At 45.5% G+C, this 13,198-nt stretch overlaps 4 protein-coding genes across 5 annotated transcripts; 2 read left to right on the forward strand and 2 right to left on the reverse strand.

The window, feature by feature from the left end:
* Positions 1-2,427: 2,427 nt before the first annotated feature.
* Positions 2,428-4,790, reverse strand: TrAtP1_010642 (uncharacterized protein). The gene is made up of 8 exons (XM_066114797.1): positions 4,416-4,790; positions 4,257-4,348; positions 3,947-4,196; positions 3,763-3,891; positions 3,676-3,712; positions 3,498-3,616; positions 2,702-3,446; positions 2,428-2,629 (listed from the first exon to the last, which is right to left on the reverse strand). Exons 1-7 carry the CDS (start codon positions 4,587-4,589, stop codon positions 2,877-2,879), a joined length of 1,371 nt encoding a protein of 456 aa, XP_065970894.1. The 5' UTR covers positions 4,590-4,790; the 3' UTR covers positions 2,428-2,629; positions 2,702-2,876.
* Positions 4,791-5,006: 216 nt separating this feature from the next.
* Positions 5,007-7,390, forward strand: TrAtP1_010643 (uncharacterized protein). Of its 2 annotated transcripts, none has more exons than XM_066114798.1 (9): positions 5,007-5,542; positions 5,591-5,780; positions 5,845-6,107; positions 6,163-6,328; positions 6,381-6,591; positions 6,642-6,708; positions 6,765-7,003; positions 7,054-7,256; positions 7,310-7,390. In XM_066114798.1, exons 2-9 carry the CDS (start codon positions 5,701-5,703, stop codon positions 7,323-7,325), a joined length of 1,245 nt encoding a protein of 414 aa, XP_065970895.1. In that variant the 5' UTR covers positions 5,007-5,542; positions 5,591-5,700; the 3' UTR covers positions 7,326-7,390. The 2 variants fall into 2 exon arrangements, with proteins under 2 accessions (XP_065970895.1, XP_013947588.2); XM_014092113.2 differs by having other exon boundaries at positions 5,608-5,780.
* Positions 7,391-7,937: 547 nt separating this feature from the next.
* On the reverse strand, positions 7,938-8,693 carry TrAtP1_010644 (uncharacterized protein; the record flags this gene model as incomplete). The annotated part of the gene is made up of 1 exon (XM_014092114.1): positions 7,938-8,693. The coding sequence occupies one exon, from the start codon at positions 8,691-8,693 to the stop codon at positions 7,938-7,940; it is 756 nt and encodes a 251-aa protein (XP_013947589.1).
* A 694-nt stretch (positions 8,694-9,387) lies between these two features.
* On the forward strand, positions 9,388-13,194 carry TrAtP1_010645 (uncharacterized protein). The gene is made up of 2 exons (XM_014092115.2): positions 9,388-10,410; positions 10,489-13,194. Exon 2 carries the CDS (start codon positions 11,247-11,249, stop codon positions 13,119-13,121), a length of 1,875 nt encoding a protein of 624 aa, XP_013947590.1. The 5' UTR covers positions 9,388-10,410; positions 10,489-11,246; the 3' UTR covers positions 13,122-13,194.
* The last annotated feature ends 4 nt before the right edge of the window (positions 13,195-13,198 follow it).

Below are 13,198 nucleotides of genomic sequence, written 5' to 3' on the forward strand. Positions count from 1 at the left end.
AAGCCATCCATCATTAGTTCGTCAATCGGCAATAAGGCACCGTTCTGTGCTCCATCGCCGGCCTACACCACCAATAGTCCAAGCATCATTGGTTACGCAAGCTTTGCGCTGATCCGCCCCCAGATTTACCAATCGTTAGCGCAAATTATTTTCTATCTACGCCGTAATTAGTTAGCAAGCCGACATGTTCCATTTGATGAGATATCCCCGCATTATGTGATAGCCAACTGCCGGGCATCTCTGCTGCTGGTGAATGTGAGCACGATGTCCTCCATAACTTGAAGCCCCGTTGAGGCCTGGGGCTGATGCTTCACATGTGATTATCAACAGGCACATACACTAGCTAATCAGGGGAGTTGCTGATGAAACATGATACGTCAAGTTGTGTTCGTTTTGGGCAAATGGTGTAAAGAGGAACGTCAAATTGTTAATCTCAGCTTACATCTATTTTTAGTCGAGCGTTCTTGATACATTTCACGCAATTTACTCGATAGGTGTAGAGATTGACCAGGCTCCTACAAGAATGGCATTCATGCGATGCTTGTCTTTTAGACAGTACATCTCGGGGACTCAGCTGGAGTTAGTCTATCCTTTCAAAGAGAAGAAAAGAAAAGTCTTCCGTCATCTCATATTTACGATTCGATTGTACGACGTTCTAATATTGCACAATGCCTTGTGGTGCCGCGTAATCGATTCGGGGGTACCATCTGATCAATCTCCGTGGGCCCTCTCGGCAGGCAATGTTATACACGGACAAAGGCCAAAAGCAATCTAATCAGATGCAAAAGTTAAATATATTTAGAGTTGATACAACGCTGACAACTATATTGATAAGCTAAGATCCAGATCGATCAGCTGGGAGGCCATTTTGTATACTCTTAAGACAGAGAGCCAAGACCGGATATGCGGAACGGTATACACCAGTATCGGAGATTCACATGCAAATATTGGAAAAAGATAAGTAAACAAAATATGTCAAGAGATAAGCATTCATTCCTAGTAGCTTCTAATTTCGCACGGGATACTGCTGGCGCTGCTAAGCGTAAAGCCAAATGTTGAAAAGGTATCAAACATAAAGATACTGCAATGTACAAGAACTCTTGGCGCTTTACTGAATCCTTTATGGACTTTTCTCTATTGCTCTACTGGACATCTATAGGTTTAGATGACGTTATTATTACTAATATGCTTTGTAATTTGCCACCGGTCTCCTTTATAGGCAGTTATAAACAATGTCGCAAGAGGAACTTTTACTAGAGAAACCAGTAACGTAGGGGCAGTATAATCAGCCATATCTATCTATCACAGATTTTGAGTGGCATATTATGTCTAATTAGTCCATATACAACATTGAAGCGGCTCTGGGGATCCCAAGCCATAGAGTACAAAGCCAAACTGATGCATGGCGATAGTGCCTTTGAGAAATACTTTCGAGCAATGGGCGCCGGCAAATTGTGATTTGATAGAGCATTGATGCTATATATATCCTACCGCTCTTCTCGGCTATTTCTCTACTCACTCTGATGCAGAATCCCGATGGTATTGTAACTTTGGAATCTTTTTCATTCGCACCGCCCTTGAAAACTAGCCTCGTAGTTTCAAATGTTCCTAGAAATTCCGAAGGCTTGTGGCATTGATTACGAATACTAAGATAATGTATTTGATGCTATGCCTCATTTACAAGGGTGTGATGGCGCATGCTTGCTCTTTGGTTCTTCTACGAAGGCGTACATTATTATCGCTTGCCAGGTTCATACTGGGCATAGCAGGTACAGCTGCTGTCAACTTTTCCGCACACATTACGGCCCACCAACGGAGCTTGGTAATAACACAGACATGATAAATAGAGTTTAGAAATATCACTAGCTGACGAATGGCGCAGGCTATCAACAATAGTAATGCGGCTGTGCTGTATCTACATCTTATGCTCTGATATTGGCTTCTGGAGCTCAACAGCACCCAGATTGAAAGAGCTCAGCACGCTTGAGCGGGCAATTCGACCTTTTCCCTTTTTAGGAAGATCTCATTATATGCTATGCATACTCGTGCGGTAAAAAATATTCTGATCGCAACCCTAATTGTCATCTTACAGTACTATTCTCAACTGTTCCCGTAGAACAGAGTATATTGATGACGAGTCAGGGCTGACCTGGTAAACCATTATCCGGGCCTTGCTAACAAGGGTCTACCCTTCAACAATGTTTACTAAATGCTTCCTCATTCACTACCAAATGCTAGTTCCATTTTTAGTGCCAGTTTATGTTGCCGCGATGGACTGCCGTAGCGCCTCCCCCGCAACTTCTCCGCCATACTTGTTTGTTTTCCCCAGCCAGCTCATGCTGGGCTCATAGTAGATACAGATTAATTATTAAGCAACCAATACCTACCTAGAGATGTAGCTTTAAAAAAGCCTTTTTTTTTTTTTTTGCGTTACAGGAAAGCTCTTCTACCAAAATGATGCAGCTATTGCTTATAACATCTCGCTACTCCTCAACCGCAGCTGGGTCAAATCAGTAACGTCGGCAGCCTAACATCCACTGTCGACTTCATACATACACCTCCGACTGAACGGGATTAAATCCAAGTTTTACAACACTATACGTGGAGAAAGGGAAGAAACAGTGTGATACTAAGCAACCATGGTAATAGAAGGCAATATTAGCACTGCAATCAGGGATAAAAAAGATGCAGTGAGGCTTACCGACAACTTCACCAACCATAGTTTCCTGCACGATAGCTTCTGCATTTCTGTTCAGCAAGTCGGGGCCGTAGCTTGACATTATCCATGTACGTGAATGAGAGAATTTTTCCAAACCTTTTGTATATAAATATTTAATATGCAAACCGCCAGCTTGCTTTCTTCAGCGCATCTGCAACTATAACTTGCTCTCGAAAGCGGGTGATGCCACAGCACTTTCTGCCTTCTGGTATGATTGCCTGACCTCTGTCGCGCTCTGAGTTTTTATATTACGCTGCTCGCTCTCCGCAACCACTTGCAGGAATGCGTTTTCAACGTCATGTTCGGATAACCACAAAAGATCAGGTCTGCTCGTCATTCTAGTTCTGAGAGCTTCATCTTCCTCTTCCGGCGTCGCAAAAGTTGGAGCTTTACGATTCATCAGGCTGTGAACAATGCTCAATAAGCGTGCCGTGTGAGGTCTTCGCGTTTGGTCATAGAGTGTCAATGCCTGCTGAATATTTTCCGGAGAAAATGACGAGCTGCCAGAGCCAAAAGCATGCTTAAAGGCCAGGCCAAGAGCACGAGAGTCATCGAGAGCCAGCGAACCACCCGCGGCAAACGAGCCTCCGTGGGTGTGCGCCGCATCGCCTACCAGAGTGACTCGTGAAGCTGGTATCCACGTCTGGAGGGACTCGCCCGCATAATTGGGGTAGAGGCGAGCGTGGGGCGTCAGCTCTGTTAGAGCTTTAATAACTGGATGCCAGTCCTGTTGAAATGTTAGCTGAGGAAACTACCAATGTCAAGAAAGAATTCTTACCTTGTATTTTTCTCTTAAGAACTGGACATTGCCGACTTGGTCCCACGTAATAGCCTTTTCCAACTCTTCAGCACTGCGCCCGTCGTCGTATGCACCAACAACGGTATATTGTCCCTTGCCTTTCTTCGGTCAGTATACTTCGCATAGTTACATTTAGGAATGTTGGGCATGAAAATACCAAGTTTAGAAGAAAAGAATGAGTCCTTGGTTCCCCACTAATAGGTTGTTAGCAGATTCAACGTCAAGGCGAGATGGGTCAGCTAACCCAGTGAGCAGCGTCAGCTGGCAAGTCGGGAATTTTGCCCTCCACTAGGGATGCATCAAATGTAGATCTCATAAAAACCTTTCCGCTGAATCTCAGCTTATAGTCAGGAAAAAAAGACGCTCTGACTTGCTGGTGCTGATATTAGCATTTTACAACTGAATATAGATTGAAAATAGGAACTCACTGATCGAATTCCATCTGCCCCTATCAAAATGTCTCCGTGGGCACTAGAACCATCCTCAAAATAGAGCACCACACCATCATCATTACTTTCAGCACGAGATATCTTCTTATTTAGATGAATGCGTTCTTTGGGGACATGTTTAGCCAAGGCGGCGTGGATATGTCCCCTGTGGAATCTCGCCGTCTGGTGGCGAGGGTCAGGAACGTTGCCAAAAGTATCTACTGATACTACCTGGTTTGTCTTCCAATGTCTTTTGTCATACTATTAGCGAGCCTCACAACTTGCAGCGCCATATTAAGAGATACTGCACCTATATATCTGAGGTATGCCGCTTGGTCCTCTGAACCCGAGCTCGTTGCCCAAAGCCTCGTCAATGCCAAGTTTTTCCAGCGTCCGCAAGCCCTACATCTCATAAATCAGCAAAATATAGACAAAAATAAACGAATTTCACAGGCCCCATGAGGCTTACATTAGGACTGAGAGCAATGCTGGCTCCAATTTCTCGCAGCTCTGCGGCTTGCTCATACAGCTGGATGTCTAGATTTGCAATCTCAGATATGCGTGTGAGTGATATAGCGGTTGCCAGCCCCGCAATACCAGCGCCTGCAATTATAATGCGGAGGCGCTCTTCAGTGTTTGCCATTTTTGCAACCTTTGCCGTTTTGTTTCTGTCTTGAAAAGGTAGTGAAGATTGGGATTCGATGAAATACCTTGTCAGCCACACGCAAACCTGGCGCACTATTTTATATCCGGCAGAGAGTTAGCCTAATTAAGCTCATGATCCCACCACATCTTGCGAATTTCTAATCTGCAATCGAGAAATGCTGAGATAGACTGATTTTCGGGATGGACTATGGAAGCAAAGGTAGAAAGATATGTAAGAGTTTAACCGGAAGTGGGTTGATACGTTAATATTGAGAGGTATGATAGGTCTAGCACAAGCACGTCAACACCACGACCATGACGCAAGGCCACTAGATTAGATAACATGGCAGCGGCATTGGTACGAGGTTTGCGACTTCGGTCAACGAAAGACATCTTGCGCCCTCTCTCCGGTTTTGATGTGGGAATAATTCAGTAGGTAAGTTTCTGCAGTTCGGTAGTGTAAGTAAACTCCATATCATGCTGATTGTAGGCGCGTTTTGCATTGCGGTCCCGGTCTCCTTTGGGAAAGGGTAGACATCGATCTTTAGTGATGACGATCGACACCATTACAATTGCGCCATGTCTTAGAATACGGGGCCATACGTTAATAATCACATGAAGAGCGCATTCAAGTTGAGTATTATATAGAAGATTCGGTTCATATGCTGGTTATTGTCACTTTATTAAACATTCTCAACAAATATGTCGTTAAAAGTTGCATATGAGGAAACAACACACTCGCAACCAGACTCCCAGGATGCGGGTAGTTCTGCCGGACCTACGCTCAAATTATCCGATCGCTTAGCTGATGAGAGCTACAAGCTCTTTTCAAAGGTGCAAGTATCAGATCCAACGCCAGAAGAAGCCCGGAAAATTCGCAACAAATGCCTATGGAGAATACTTCCATTTCTTTGCATCGGATATCATCTGATGTATGTTGATAAACAAACAGTATGTTGGTGATATCTAAATGTTCGACGAGAGGCTGCTAATATACAGGACGATTATTTGTATAGCTAGGAAGCTCAGCCATATTAGGCATCCTTGAAGATGCACATTTGAACGCGAGCCAATATAATTGGCTCTCTTCAATATTTTATTTCGGCTACATGGTAGCTGAATGGCCACAGAATTGGGCTCTTCAACGTTTCCCTGTTGGAAAATGGTTAGCTGGGAATCTCATAGTATGGTATGTAGAGCAAAGTTTTCTTCATCGAGAGCTCATACACAAGCTGTGATATTGACTTTTATAGGGGTGGTATAACGTTACTACATATTCCTTGTAATAACTTTGCGTCGCTCTTCGTCGTCCGCTTCCTACTGGGGTTGAGCGAAGCTTGTATAGTTCCTGCGTTTTTGCTCTCCATGTCCATGTTTTTCACATATCAGGAACAAGCCATCATGATGTCAGTCATGTGGTCCATTGGCAATTCCAGTCCAATCACTTCTGGCTTTCTCTCATATGGCGTCTTATGGATCAAGACCGGGTCATTTCACCCTTGGAAATGGCTTATGGGTACGTATACTCTACTTGACATGTTGAAAACAAGCTGCTAATCTTACATTGATAGTCATTACTGGTGTTTTGACCATCATTTTCGGCATTTTGGTGTATCTGTTCTTTCCTGACAGCCCACTTCACGCGAAATTCCTCACATACGAAGAACGGGCTCAAGCAGTTTTGAGGATAAAGGAGAACAATTCTGGTATTGAGAATAAGCACTTCAAAAAGCATCAGTGAGCAAATCATATTGCTTCAATTTTTCAGTTATTGACCTTTCCGTCATAGATTCATCGAAGCAGTGAAGGATCCCAAGACATGGCTGTTTGCCTTGCATGCACTCTCTCAAGAGATGGGCAACGGAATTAACAACCAGACATCGTTAATTATTAACTCGTTTGGGTTTACTGTTTTCCAGACAACGCTACTTAGCACTGTATCTGGCGTCATAGCCTTTTTCACGCTCTCGGCAGCTGCGATTACATCATACAAAACTCGGGTAGGTTGCTGATAATAATCTTTGGCGCTTCATTCTAACAACTTATCTAGAACGCCCGAGCTTGGATATCACTTGTGGCATACATACCTGCCGTGATTTCCAGCATTCTTCTGTTGGGTGAGTACTCTATCTTGAAAGTTCTGTGAAATGACTCTTACCATCTTAATGCAAAGCTTTGCCATGGTCCAATCGCTGGGGTCTCATAGTGGGCGTTTGGTTGCGGTATACAACTGGCGTACCGTATGCCGTTGTCATGATATGGGCCGCCAATGCTTCCGCTGGTCATACAAAGAAGACGACCGTCATTGCTCTCTATCATATCGGGTACGGATTGGGAAATATTATTTCGCCTCAGCTGTTTGAGCCTCGATGGAAACCTCGATATAAACCCACGTGGATCATTTTATTGATCGTAAGTAGGACTACGCCCATGCCACCTTTATATCCGCTAATGCTTACCAGTTCTCTGCGATTCTTCCTTCAATCGTTATCGGCATCCTTCGAGTGTACTTATCGCGTGAGAATAAACGTCGTGACAAGCTCGAAGCGGAAAACGTTGTTGCCAGAAACGGATTTGTGGAAACTATAACTACTGACGGAAGCAAAGTTGTCCATGAAGTAGATACTAATCAGCTGGATTTGACGGACAGAGAAAATCTCAAATTGTAAGTAAAACCGAGATACCCTGAAGTCATACATTGATGTTAACGATATATAGTCGATACGTTCTTTAAATATGCCCAAATCCTAACAGATAACAAATCTACCTCATTTATTAGACTTTGAATATACTATTTGGCAATATTCCCGCTTTTGCATTCCTCTTGATGAATTGCCATTGCTTGACACCTTCATCCCTTGTCTGTGGCTGCATGCAATTGGTTGCCTGTCCGAATAGATGAAGACAGGCGTTTGTAAGCTGCCGCGATGGTACGTGGTTACCTCACAAGGTACAATTAGTAAGAAGATGAATATACTAAGACACGTTACTATTGATTACTCTCCAATTATTTGATTCATAACGCATGGATGGTCCATTTAATATCTAGAATTGTAGGCCTTGGTGATTTAATTCGGAACGGAAATGGCAGTGGTCGCTCCTAAATTTAGGTAGCCTACGATAGGATGCTCGTACTGTGGCATTTGTAAGGGCTGGGGGCTCATAGACATTGGTCAATGTACATTAATATAGTTACCATAGTCGGTGCCATGGTAAAGGGGGAAATATATACATGTATGTTTGAAGGTGGGGCGATTAAACCCCCAAGGGAGAAGAGATTGTCCATATTTAGGTTGTTCCCAGCCACTGATATTGGTGACCTGCACCCATATAAACGTATGTGCGCTCATTTAGTAAACGTCTCCACTGCTCTCACAATAAATTCAGCCGTTTCTTTTGGTTTGCTGAGCATTGGTGAGTGGCTGGTATGGATTTGTTCAACAACGACTTCCCCTCCTTGATCTTTGGCGTGTTGAGCAATACCCAATTGAACCTCGGTAGGGAAAGTCCTGTCATCTGTCGTAATCAAATATCGGGTTGGAACATCCTTCCAGCCTGAGTAGACGCGCTCTCCACTATCTGTGAGAGATTTCAATGAGTGGTTTAAAAGTCGGCCAACCCAGTAGTTGCCTTCCTCTTCCGGGAGATCGTGATAGAACAACTCTCTTGTGTCAACAATAAGTGTGGCGTATCCTTTCTCCGTATCTGCTTTCCAAAAGGGCGGCGGGTTTCCCCCGATACCTTCAAGAAAGCCAATGCCTGTCATACAGTAGCCAGTCGCCATCATAGCAATGCCAATGACACGTCCAGGCCTTTCACTTGTAACTTTAGTCAGACCTTTGACAGCACTTGGGCCCACCATTCCACCGTACGAGTGAACCACAACGACAACATCTCGTCCTTGCGATGTTTCAGCTAAAATAGCCTTTCTTGCTTCATCAATGTCGTCGGCTATGCCCTTGCTTGGATCGGAAAGAGTTGTAGGGAGAGTGATGCAAATTGTCTTGTAGCCTTGAGGTTCCAATTCGGCAGTGACTTTGCCCCATGTATCAGGGCTGTGCCATGCACCAGGCACGAACACGAGAGTAGGCTTCGAAGACATGATTGGGTTGATATAGAAACTGAAGAACTTTCTGGCTTTCTAGAAAGAAGAAGAGATTGCAGGTTTATAATGAGACGACTTTGGTGCTATTTGAATCATGTTTGAGGGCAGCATGTCCAGCTTTTATAGAGACATGACTCAGTGCCGGATAATGCTCATATAGCCTTAGCATCCGAGTCTTTTTCGTATTTGTTGACATTTTACTATCTCCTAAACTGGGTCCATCTTGAGACAAGGAGAATACTTCTGCTGATCCATAATTCTGTGCAGTTTCCGATTGGGGTAGGCACAAGTCCGTATCTGGTAATCTGACTTCTCTGCTTGCAAAACTTACTTTTTAAGCTAATTAATACTTTTCTAGTCGCTAATTAGAATGGAAACTTGACAGTGGCATGCCAACTCTAATACAACTAGACTTTCAGTCTTAAGTCATGGTTCTCGCTACATGAGGTGTTAAATAGACTACCCGTTAATCTAACTGCCAGTGGCCAACTACCTACTTAGGAGTAAATCGTAAGCAGTGCTAAAATTAAAAAACCTGTTGCCCAGGCAGTCGCAGTCCGAGCAACTCCGACAGCGATTGCATTTTAGCCATTTTTAGCGAATAGGTCGTCGCAGATTGAAGTTTTCCAGGTCGCACTTCGGACATCTTTCGTGGCCGTAGCGTTGCTGACCACTGAGTCATGCAAATCGGTAGGCATTCATCACATTTAAAAGGCACGTAGAGGAATAAATACTAATCTTTCCCCTTTTATCTGGCAATTCCAGATCTCTCATTCGTGGAACATTTATGTTTGCAATGCCACAAAGCGCTCATTGTTTTACATATCTACGTGCGTCCATCCGCCCTGGCCAACGTTGGTTATTTAATGCTTGCTTTCAACGTGAAGAGATTCGGCAGTGCCTCGCGCCCCATTTATCTATACGCGTTATAATCGCGCATTATTGTTAAAGGTTTTCTACTTCTCTTGCAATTTTAATGGTTATGCGAAACTTCTGCTGTCCCAATATCTCAATTGACAGGCTATAGGTCTTGTGACTTCATAATTCCTTTTTCGTACTAAAACTTAGATCTCATCATCTTGGTTTTCAGTCTCATCCCTACCAGCACTTACACTTATCGCATATTTAGTATGCCTCCCCTTGTCAATTATATAGGCAGCCAATCTGCACCCCAACGCCCTCTCTATTGGAAAGCCATCAACTTCACTCAAGACCAGATTGAGATTAGAAGGGAAAATGTATATTTCGCCTGAAGTAATCGAGATTGGCATGGCTAGGTAGGACAGGAGCTTTTGAAGAAATCAAAATTCGGCGTCGGCAGGCTCAATTCGCAAGCTCTGGTCAATACAGTGGTTCCGGGTAGGCTAAGGCTGACCAGAAACAAATAAATACCTAAAGACATGTGATGACCGAGTTGGCAAAGGCCGTTTGGCCAATAGCCGAGTCACGCATTGTCCATTTGAGTTCAAGGTCTATAATAAAAAATTCGGAGACAAAAACTCTTTTGCAACCCGGACATCAATCACGACTATGCTATGCGCTGTTGAATATTCTAGCTAGCGCAAATCTCCATCGGCAGGCCAAAAGCAGGCGCTGTATCCACCAACTAAGGCTGATAGTAACTATTCACTCTCAAGCCGATATTCATACGGATTCCGAATGCTACAGTATGTTGTAGTGCGAGGTATTATTGCAATGACAAAGTATAGTATAGGTAAGCCCAGCCAAGAACGGCAGTTCGACTTTACTGCTAAGTCGATAGATACAAGCCAAAGTTAACTTGATCCACCAGAAATGTCACGAGACCCATCATACGATCGTTACATTTCAATATGGACCTATGTTGCAGTGTTTTCCATGTCCCATAAAGCTCCCCACGCAAGCAATGCCGACTCGCCATCCAAGCATCGAAAGTTCCTAAGCACTACTCCGGATGGAGTGAGGCACATCACAGCACATATATGTGTATTTAAACAACGTCCAAGCCTTCACTCTTCGGGCGACTAGACTTTAAAGCGTGTCGGATATCCAGCCCGCGAATATTCTGCGGAGAGAGTCTCGCCCATTAACATAGGCACTCCGAAGGATGCACCGAGCAATCGTCCGCGGCCTCCCCACAACCCCAGCTTCCCCAGATTCCGGTCAAGTGGTTCGTAATGAGGAGTTCTAACTCCACATGAATTCAACCGCGGAACTGAGGGCGTGACGATGTGTCTAGAATCTCAATGCTCGGCTTACTTGCCGGGCTATTAATTTGGCTATTGAAAAAAATAACCCTCGGATAAAAGCCGTGTACCTAGTTCCTGGAGACAGCTTACTGCAGAGCACTCTAAGTTTTGGGCCCTTGTGCCCGGAAAATTCACCGCAAGCACAGCGTCTTCTGCCGAGCCGATAATATGAAGGTCGAACGATGGGAGGAGCTGACTTCAAAAGTTCACAGAAATGGATACGTATATATAGGGGCCCTTGGCGTCTTCATGACTGTGACACTTTTTCGTCGAGCAGCAGACAACCAAGAAGCTCGTGGGTTCAAAGCTGTTTCTTAGCACAATGGCCCCTGCGACCACATTTATTGCCTCGCTGGCAGGGCTCCTCCTGTTTCGCCCTGTAGCCGCTCAAACTTCATGTGGTGGTAATCTCTATACCCCCGGAACTCTCAACTTCACTCTGGAATGCTACAATGCGTTTATGGACTGCGCCGCAAAGTTCGAGGCCAACGCGAGCTTGGTGAACTGCGACGATGGCAATGGAAATCTGTTCATGCAGCAGCAGGCCAACTTGGGGGCTGCCGCGGGGAGCCAGAACAACGACGCCGTCATTGCGTTCCAAGACATTCGCGAGCTTTGCCTGCTTAGTGGCACGACAACTGCGACGTGGGGCTACAGCGACAACCAGTGGTATTGGGCAGCAGCCGAGGATGCTTGCTACACCAATGACCCCAGCCGCACCGACGTTGTCAAGACTCATCCGGCGCCATTCTGTATCCAGAACCGTGATTCTCCTCTGTCAGAATGCTACCCGGAGCCGGATGTTACTTCTGGCGGTCCCTTGAAAGTCATCAAGACTGCAAAGACAGCTAATGGATTCAAATCCTCTGCCCGAGGCTGGAATACATACGGAGTCCAGGCATTGCAGAATGGCTCTGCGGTAGTGCCGTCTTTTGCTGGGCAGTCTGGCTTGTACTACACTCAAAAATTCGTCGAGACCCAGTGCGGTGTGCTTGCCCGACCCGAGTTTAAGGCTGCCGGATACGACCTTTGCAGCCTTGACTCTGGCTGGCAAGCTTTTAGCGCTGTTGATAACCATGGCCGTATCATCTACAACTCTACACGTTTCAACCTCCCACAGTTAGGGTCGTGGCTCCACAGCAGAGGCCTAAAGCTGGGAGTCTACATTACGCCCGGAGTTCCGTGTGTTGCTCACAACCAGACGATCCTAGGCACCAACATCAAAGTCGCCGATGTCTTGAACGGCAACAATGACCAGGTCAACTGCGACTTTGACTTCAGCAAGGACGGTGTCCAGCAGTGGCATGACTCGGTTATCGAGCAGTGGGCGTCATGGGGCGTTGATATGCTTAAACTCGACTTTGTGACTCCTGGCAGCCCCTCCAACGGCGCCAATCTTGCGTGCGACAGCTCGGATGCTGTGCGCGCCTACCAGAAGGCTATTAAGAAGTCAGGGAAGAACATTCGCCTTGATGTTTCATGGAAGCTCTGCCGGAACGAGACATGGCTGCCAGTCTGGAGCGGCCTCGCTGAGTCTATGCGAACAGACCAGGACTTGGACAATTACGGCACAAACACATTGATGGCGTGGCAGGTTGGCCAGCGCGCAATTGAAAACTATCGACAATACATCGGTCTTCAGGCACAGCGAAATGTCCCAATTACGATATATCCCGACATGGACGCATTATTCACAGTCAATCCAGAGCATCTCGCAGGCGTCAATGATTCGATTAGAACGACGGTTATGAACCATTGGCTGGGAGCAGCCGCTAATCTGGTCATCGGCGGCGACATGCAGCAAGTCGATGCACTGGGTCTTAAGCTGACCACCAGCAGCCAATCTATTGCTGCTGCAAATTTCTTTGCGCAATACCCGATGCAGCCCCGCAACCCTGGCAGCGGAAGCAATGCTCCAAAGCAGCTCCAAGCCTGGATTGGAGGCCCATCAGACAACCACAAAGAGGCTTATGTGCTCATTGTAAACTATGGACCAGACCAGGGCTACGGAGGTTTTGGAACCCAGCTTTACGCTTCTCAGAAGGTGACTGTATCTTTGAAGGATCTGGGCATCTCTGGGTCAACTTGGACTTTTACAGACATCTGGAAGGGTAACTCCACCCGAGTGTCACAATCATACTCTGCTTGGCTCACAGAGGGAGAGTCACAGCTGTTGCGCTTATCGAGGGTTTACTAGAAGTTAAGCATGATGCAGTTTTCTATAAAGCTTTAGACAATACGTAATCACAAATTTGCACAATTGGCAGAAAGGAA

The sequence above is a fragment of the Trichoderma atroviride genome, chromosome 6 (genome assembly GCF_020647795.1).
Source record: "Trichoderma atroviride chromosome 6, complete sequence".
Taxonomy (NCBI): domain Eukaryota; kingdom Fungi; phylum Ascomycota; class Sordariomycetes; order Hypocreales; family Hypocreaceae; genus Trichoderma; species Trichoderma atroviride.

Bases quoted from the DNA above. Each gene is read 5' to 3' on its own strand.
- TrAtP1_010643 (XM_014092113.2), top strand. From the start codon at position 5,294: ATGTCGTTAAAAGTTGCATATGAGGAAACAACACACTCGCAACCAGAC. The intron at 5,781-5,844 runs GTATGTAGAGCA...TGACTTTTATAG, and splicing joins GCTGGGAATCTCATAGTATG to GGGTGGTATAACGTTACTAC. The intron at 6,709-6,764 runs GTGAGTACTCTA...CTTAATGCAAAG, and splicing joins TTCCAGCATTCTTCTGTTGG to CTTTGCCATGGTCCAATCGC.
- TrAtP1_010645 (XM_014092115.2), top strand. From the start codon at position 11,247: ATGGCCCCTGCGACCACATTTATTGCCTCGCTGGCAGGGCTCCTCCTG.
- TrAtP1_010642 (XM_066114797.1), bottom strand. From the start codon at position 4,589: ATGGCAAACACTGAAGAGCGCCTCCGCATTATAATTGCAGGCGCTGGT. The intron at 3,892-3,946 runs GTGAGTTCCTAT...TATCAGCACCAG, and splicing joins GGGCAGATGGAATTCGATCA to CAAGTCAGAGCGTCTTTTTT. The intron at 3,447-3,497 runs GTAAGAATTCTT...ACATTTCAACAG, and splicing joins TCTTAAGAGAAAAATACAAG to GACTGGCATCCAGTTATTAA.